This window comes from Equus quagga, chromosome 4 (genome assembly GCF_021613505.1).
Source record: "Equus quagga isolate Etosha38 chromosome 4, UCLA_HA_Equagga_1.0, whole genome shotgun sequence".
Lineage (NCBI taxonomy): Eukaryota > Metazoa > Chordata > Mammalia > Perissodactyla > Equidae > Equus > Equus quagga.
Window position 1 is genome coordinate 14,538,483 of NC_060270.1, and position 8,152 is coordinate 14,546,634.

General features: G+C 37.7%; 1 protein-coding gene across 1 annotated transcript in view; it reads right to left on the reverse strand.

Annotated features, from left to right (window-relative positions):
* SLC9C1 (solute carrier family 9 member C1) overlaps positions 1–8,152 on the reverse strand; it is an 87,370-nt gene that overhangs the window by 943 nt on the left and 78,275 nt on the right. Inside the window, exons 21-25 of the mRNA XM_046658798.1 lie at positions 7,066–7,164; positions 6,170–6,343; positions 4,832–4,963; positions 4,509–4,694; positions 2,883–3,013 (exon numbers count right to left, since the gene is read on the reverse strand). Coding sequence (XP_046514754.1) covers positions 2,883–3,013; positions 4,509–4,694; positions 4,832–4,963; positions 6,170–6,343; positions 7,066–7,164 — 722 coding nt within the window. The remainder of the gene's footprint in view (positions 1–2,882; positions 3,014–4,508; positions 4,695–4,831; positions 4,964–6,169; positions 6,344–7,065; positions 7,165–8,152) is intronic.

The window sequence follows — 8,152 nt, forward strand, 5'->3', positions numbered from 1 at the left end:
GATGGAACCAGGAGGCAAACCAGGGAGTCTCATGCCAGACATCCCATACTCTTAGCTCCTCTGCTGTTGGGTCAGGAGTTCCAGGCAACAAGCCACAAGCAAGGGAGATCTGAGGAAAAGCTTCCCCAGGAAGACTCCAAAATACTCAGGGAGAGAGTGAACTTCCTGCTTTTATGCAGGATGGGAACTTGGATATTAAAGAAGAATATTGGCCTGTTGAAGGCCAGGGAAGCTGGACACATTTGAGTTAAAGATGGACATGGCAGAAACACATTCAACTTCCCCATAGAATCTATCGTCACCTCTCATTCAACGTACGCTTGTGAGGAGAGGTTTGGGGAGGAGGAGCGTGCGTTCTCAGTTCTATGCCTAGTACTAACAGAGCAAATGGACTTAACTGATGTCAAACATATTTTTAACAACCAGATATACTATTTTCTGGCTTGTGTATTTGTAGCAGACATCTCTCAGATTCTGGGCATTATAATCAGCATCTCCTGGAGTAATACAACCAACTTGGCAAAGACTAGAATGAAAAATAAATTCTCCACCCCGTCTGGGACTCCCAAAGGGCCAGTCTACTGTTAAGCCAGTGTAGATGATGTCAGATACTTTCACTCTATTCTCTTTGCTGCAGTTTCATTTACAGGGCCCTACAGTTTCATAACTTGGGCTCTTGTTGAAAAGTTGGCCCAGATCTTGAAGATCCCAAGATGCCCAAGTGACCTATCCAAGTTCATAGTGGACCATGAAATTAATCAATATTTGTGGGACTTTCTGAATAACTTAGGTTAGCCTGGGGTAGATTAGATTAGAGCATTTATCATTGAGCTCCTGCTTTGTGACAGGCATCGTGAATACAGGGGCAAACTGCCTTCAGGTTGGAAGATCCCAGATGGACAGCTGAGGTAGCAACGAAGCCTTCAGACCAGTCAAAGTTCCAGCACGAAGTGGAGAAGCGAAAGGGGCTCGTGTACATGACAACCATAGCCACCCCGGTAAGTGCCTGGTTGCTAATGTGATTCAAGAAGAATATTCTCGCATTTCCTGAGCTTTGTCTGTCTTTGTCATTTCTCTAATATTTACCGAAAAATACCAATACAATTTCCACTGTATCCCACACTGAAGGAAAGTGTTCATATCAAAATCTACAAAATGACTAGCTGGTGAACTCCTTCAGAATATGGAAACATAGTAGTTTCCATAAATTCCAGACTCTCTTCTCCCCAAAATAAAGCTTTCACCTCAATACCTTTGGGGAGATAAAGCAGGAAAAAAAAAAAAAAAAGATTGGCAACAGTTGTTAGTCCAGGTGCCAATCTTAAAAAAAAATAAAAATAAATAAATAAATAAAAAATTTACCTCAATACCTGTCTCATCTTCAGGGTGCTCTTCCTGTATCTTCTCTGTAGCTGGTGCAAATAAGACTGAGTTAGTTCAAGCACTGAAATAAAGGCCTGTTTCTCTTAGCCCTCCTATCAAATTAAACCAGGGTCAAATCCCTCACACCGGGGCCTGCGGTCTGAAACTGGTGGTAACCTCAGCTAGTGAGAAGAAGGATCACTTTTTAAAATAAGGATTAGAAATCTTTTATTATAAAGATTATGAAACAAATGTGCAGAAAGTTTGGGAATTAGAGAGAAAAAATTGTCTATTGTCCCAACATCCCCAAACACTTTTATGTTAATATGTATCGAGAGTTCCGGGCCCAGTGGTAAACAATGGGGTTACAGAAGAAAGCAAACCAGTTATGAACCATGCTTTCTTGGAGTCTATATTCTAATGGAGCAGACAGACCAGCAAAATATAAACCAAAAAATACGATATGGAACAATAGGCCTGTGTACGTAATGGGCAATGAGAGCACAGAGGAGAGTGAAGTTTTGTGAATTTGGGATGGATCAGTGATGGCTCCTTGGAGCAGAGTCTGAGATGTAAAGGATAAGGAGTCAGCTCCATGGAATGGGGAGGTGAGGAGGGGATGTTTAAAGGGTTCCGGGGAGAAGGAACAGAAGGAATGTGCAAAGGTTCAGGAATGAGAGACCATCAGGTCTCCACATTAAGTGAACCATTAGCAGTTTGGTGTGGCTCAGTTTTAGAGAGTGAGGAGGGGAGATGGCTGGTGAAGGAACAGATGGTGAAGGTTCCAACACCATGTCCTACTCCTGCTGAATTGAAAGGTCAGCGGGGACTCGTGGGATGACAGTATTCTGTGTCCACATGGATGCAAAGTTATATAACTGCAACATAATAAAGATAAAACTTTTATTGACAGAATTTTAAAGTTGATTTCTATATTTCTAAATTTAGAACATTATTTCCTCTTTAGCGAAATGATAAATATTACATTCTATTGTTATTTATTCTATAATTTAATTCTCTACTATTCAATTTTTCAATCTACATCAAACATTTTCTAAATTTTAATCAACTGCTTAATAGTAATTAAATACTTATTTATGTTATGATTCAATTTTTATTATGTGGAATCTGTATATAGAATAGGCTTTATATTAAGGTTATCTGTTCACCTCCAATGGTTTATATCTCTGTTGTTCAGACAGTACACCACCAATTTCATTACTACGGCTATATAAAATACTGTAATTTTTGGGAAGAGCTAGAAATTCCCTCACTAGTCTTTTTTTAAATATTATTTGGATAATTATATATGTTTATTCTTACAGATGAAATACAGAATAATTTCTAACTGTAACTTAGATATTCTCAGTTTGAATTCATACATTGGATATCAAATATGGCAGTTAAAAGGATTCCTCAGTACTCTAGGCAGAATGCATACAACAGTTTCTAAATACATATATATATATGGCTATTTTATAAATAGAAAGTAAGTTCTCAATTTCTCAAAGAAATCTAACTTACAAGCTGATTCTTCTGGAAGAGACGGCTTACGTGAAGATACATATTTTCTGGTGTTCCATCTGAATTTCTTCAAATCGACTGGAGTTTGAACAATCATTACCTTTGTGAAATCTTCAGTGCCTTGTACCTGAGAGTTGACAGAATACAAGTTAATTTCTGAGTAAATATCATACAATTAAATGTTTCTCTAGTAAGCTACTATCTCAGGCCCTCTCTAAATATTTGGGTCTGAAAATTGAAAATATCGATACATCTTAGATAGATATCTTAAAATACATGGATAGTTGGTTTTGTGAAAGTCAATATTCCATACACTTTCACTGATTTTTAAATATTTTGTGCATTTCTCTTACAAATGAGAAAAATGATCAAGAATTAATGATCAATGATTAAAATAGAGACTTTTTCTATGTGGCAGAAGAAAAGTGTTAAAAACAATGGATTTCAAGAAACGCTTCAACCTTGTGCTTGTTTTCAATATGCTTTGACTCACATTGGTAACCAAATATACAGTGAGCAGGGCTTTATGCTCAGCAGAGTGGACAGAGCTGGGAAGATATTGGGCTACCTTGAGAATCTCTTGCTTGACCATCTAAATTCCCAACCAGCACCCACACCAAAGCTCTGTTATTATGTATGTATCCAAGAATAGAGGGAGGGAGCACTATACTTAAGAATAATATGTTACTTCCTCTCATTGGGTATCACATTGGCGCTGGTGGCGTCCACGCAGAAAATTTTCTTGCCACCATTTCTCACCTCAAGATTCCTCTTATCCTTACCTCATGTCTTTCTAGTCTCCCAAATCTACCCTGTAAGTACTTCTAACATAGCTGTAAATGTTTTATTAACATATTTACATATGTTTCTTTTCACTTTGAGAGCTTTCTTGAGGGCAAGTTGCATGTCTCATTTGTCTTGATCACTTCAGCATCTAGCACTGTTTCTGTAATATATTAGCTGCTTAAAAAATACACGCCTAATTTAATTGACTCTCAGTCCCTCTTTCAATTTACTTTCTGTAGCTATATTTTATACACACCTTGATTCTTCCTGACATGTGCCTCTCTTACTGTACCCGAACTTGCACACACACACACGTACATACAGTCCTCCTTCTTTCCTTCTTCACATGGCACAGCTTCTCACTTTCCTTGGAAGGGGAACTCAACAGCTTAAATATGAGAAGTCCTTCACTGACACATTCACTTCCAAAGTAGCTGGGGAAATACCACTAGTATCGGGTCAGCATGGGTCTGGTAGAAACTTCTAGAGTATTATTGCACAGTCCAGAAAGAGCGGTCCTTCTGCAATGTGCAAATGAACTTAACAGGCCCTCTTTTGCTATTTACAACTGCACCAAAATCGAACTGTGGCCAAAAGGTACAGCTTGCCTTGCTTCATTGACCCAACAGGAAAAGCTTGGTGTTTGGGCTACCCAGTGCCAAAACAATAAATGAACTGGGTATGTGTGTGTTTGTGTGTGTGTGTGTGTGTGTGTTTATGGAGTGCAGGAGAATGGGAGAGGATGGGAAGGTGGAAAAGTGACAAATTTTCTAATGTTAACACATTGTTGGACATATGGCATATTGACCTGCAGACATGAATCAATATTTCTTTACCTGATGGCATGTTAGAGGAATTAAGGAAGGTGCCTTATAAGCTTTTCGTAACTGACAATCTTCTAAAGCTCCATGTATAAGGATGACATAAATTACAGTTTCATCATACATATCAGTTTTGATGTTCTGTGGTATATCTTTTACACAAACGTTACACAGCTTTAATTGCATCTTGTAGTTCCAATCCTATAAAAAAACCCATAATTTCATAGTCTACTGTTTACAAAGTTTAATATAAATTCCTAAATAGTTAATTTCTAACAATACTTTAATAGAATCCTTTAGTTCAGAGAGAAGGACGAGTTTGCATTAACACTTCTTACCTCATAAGATAAATGTCCCCTGATTTTTTGGGCAGTAATAGAAAGTCCAAGTTTTAGCCACATTTTGTATTCAATGTGAGGATGGTATTGTTCAAAAGCTTCATACAAGTCACTTTTGGGAATAAAACATGTCTGGAAAAAGGAGGATATAAATTTAAGACTTCATTTTGTGTACCTATGGTTTAAGGAAATAAGGTTTTCTCATTTGTATATAGCATTAAAACTAAGAATTTATGTACGATTTGAATTACTGCCTGGAAACCTAATAAAATGTTTATATTAGTAAATATTTGTACAATATTGTCATACACTAAATCTTAAAAGGCTACATGATCCAATGAGAACTTTTTTATTATTCTTATAGATTCGGAAAAAATGGAAAACAAAGTATCAAGAATCATTTACCATTTTTAACGAAAGATGTAAGTGATTCTAAAAATACATTATTTGAAGGGAGCAAACTTTTTAGGCAACAATAGAATGTTGATGCTAACAATGAACAGACTATTGGCTACTAGGAAAAAGTTTCTGTGAATATACAAAACTTCGTGTATATTGGTTTTTATTTCCCTTGGGTAAGCACCTTTGAGTGGTATTACCAGGTAATACGGTAAGTGTGTGTTTAACCTTAGAAGAAACTGCCAAACCATTTTCAGAAGTGGTTCTAACAAGTTACACTCTCACCAGCCACGTACGAGCATTTCAGTCGCTTCACATCCTGGCTAATACCGGGTATTCAGTCTTTGTTGTTAGCCAACGCAGTAGGTGTGTAGTGATTACTCATCATGACTTTAATTCGTATTTCTCTGAGAGCTCATGTTACTGAGCCTATTCTTCATGTGCTTATATATTTACTGGGCTCAGTTGTTTTCAGTCATTGTTCTTTTTGAGCTCAAATTAGGCCACTGGGAGCCCCCACTGCTTTGAGGATTTTGTCCTCAATCGTGCCTAGGGAAACTTCCAACCACTTTGCTCAACTTTTCTATTAACAGATCCTAGCTCTCTGACTTCTTCCATTCCTTATCCTCCAAATTATGGTATTGATAATTAACATATCCCATCTAATTTCCCCATGAAAGACCTCATATAACCAGTTTTTCTGGTTAAATCCTTCTTTCAGTACGGTAGGTTAACTTTTGCAAGCCATTTTGTCAGGATGTTATACTGGGTGAGTACAATTCTGTAACAAGGTTTTTTTTTTTTTTTTTACCATTCCTATATTTTACAAAATTTTCACTACACTGTAAACATATACTGAGTAGTATAGAAATATTCTAAAATTTGATACTAGATATTTAACAGGATACAGCAGTAAGAGGTATGGTGATGTTTTCTGACCTCGACTACAGTTTTGCAGGTGGCAGAATATTCCATGGGTTCATTAGTTAAGCAGTTTAGCTCTCCTATTATCTCCCCGCTGATCAAAAAGTCTGTGTAAGTTATTGGATAATCTTTCTCCTCCGTCTCCCAGAGTACTTGGTCAATTCCCAAACCTGGCTTTGATCTTTGAAGCTGTTTAGGAACAAAGAAAGAGAAAAATACATATGGTCAGTTAATTTACCAAAATTATCTAATTTATGGCTTTTTTCCTTTGGTTTTAACAATTTTAGTATGTACATATTGTTTCAAGAATACTTGTTACTGGTATGTTTTTAAGTAAATTTATTGAATTAGCAATGGCTTAGAAACAAAGCAATCTTTTTTGCTGTTGTTGAGGAAGATCTGCCCTGAGCTAACATCTGTGCGAATCTTCCTCTATTTGTTAGTATGTGGGCTGCCAGCACGGCACGGCCACTAACAGAGAGGTGTAGGTCCACACACGGGAACCAAACCCATGCCCCTGAAGGGAAGTGTGCTGAACTTCACCACTAAGCCACTGGGGCTGGCCCCAAGGCATTCTTAAATACTCCAATCTTTCAGATTCCTCCTACTCAGACAACCTGTACCTGCCTTGGAATGGCTAAATGCCCAACTCAAACATACGATAAGTAACAATTTATATTATATTTTCCATCTTAAAGATGATCCTTTGATGGTTACTTGTCATCTATGGGAAAGCGTGACTTAAAAGGTGATAGGTGGTGTTAGCCATTGTGTCTGAACAAGAAAATCATTGTTTGGATGGTAGCTGCTATCCTAAAAAAGGAACAATAAAATTCCTAACATGGGAAGCTCTTAATTCTCAACTTTTTAACTAAAGCTCACAAATGCATTTATAAATAACTCTGCCTTACCTTTACCATGCCTGAAATAATTATATAAATTCCTTTGGGCTCATCACCTTCTTCAAATATATCATTTCCACAATCAAATGTTACAACTTTGGCTCTTTCCTAAAAAATATCACCAATAGTAAGCTATAAACAATGTTTTAGTAGTCGTTGGGGATGTTGAAGTTTACATTTTAATAAAAGTTTTACTTTTTTATTTTTGAGGCAGATTAGCCCTGAGCTAACATTTGCTGCCAATCCTCCTCTTTTTGCTGAGGAAGACTGACCCTGAGCTAACATCCATGCCCATCTTCCTCTACTTTATATGTGGGAAGGCTGTCACAGCATGGCTTGACAAGAAGTGCATAGGTCCGCACCCGGGATCCGAACCAACGAACCCTGGGCTCCCAAAGTAGAATATGAGAACTTAACCCCTGCACCACGGGGCCAGCCTAAAAAGTTTTACATTTGTAAAGTAAATATCACCCAAGAAGATCTGAGCTATCATGTTAGTAATAAGTTTGTAGAAGAAAATAGGAGTTATGGCTAGCAAAGAGAGGAAGGTGGATATTCATGTATGTATGTAATTTCAGGTGGAATATTTATACATAGGTTAGAAAAGAAGTAATCTAGTCCAGGAATAAGAATGTAATGGACAGGTGCAGGACAGATGCAGACTAATGTCACATATATGTCTCATACATACTCATGCTCTAAACAGCTGATGAAGTAAAAAGAGAAATTATTCATTAAAAATATTTTAAGTAGGTGGTAAAATGTAATTGGTCTTTTGCTACCAACTAGATATAGAAAAAGAATGTTATTAGAACAAGTTAGACCCTTTCATTTGTTCATTCCACAAACACTTATTGAGCATCTGCTATGTGATACGTAACGTGCTGGGGGCTACGTGTTCAAAAGCTGGATGAGCTAAAAAATATAGTAGGGGAGAGAGGTGTCAAGATGATTGTAGGGGCCGGCTCCTTGGCCAAGTGTTAAGTTCGCGCTCTCTGCTGCAGTGGCCCAGGGTTCGGATCCTGGGCGCGGACACAGCACCGCTCGTCAGGCCGAGTTGAGGCGGCGTCCCACATCCCACAACTAGAAGGACCTG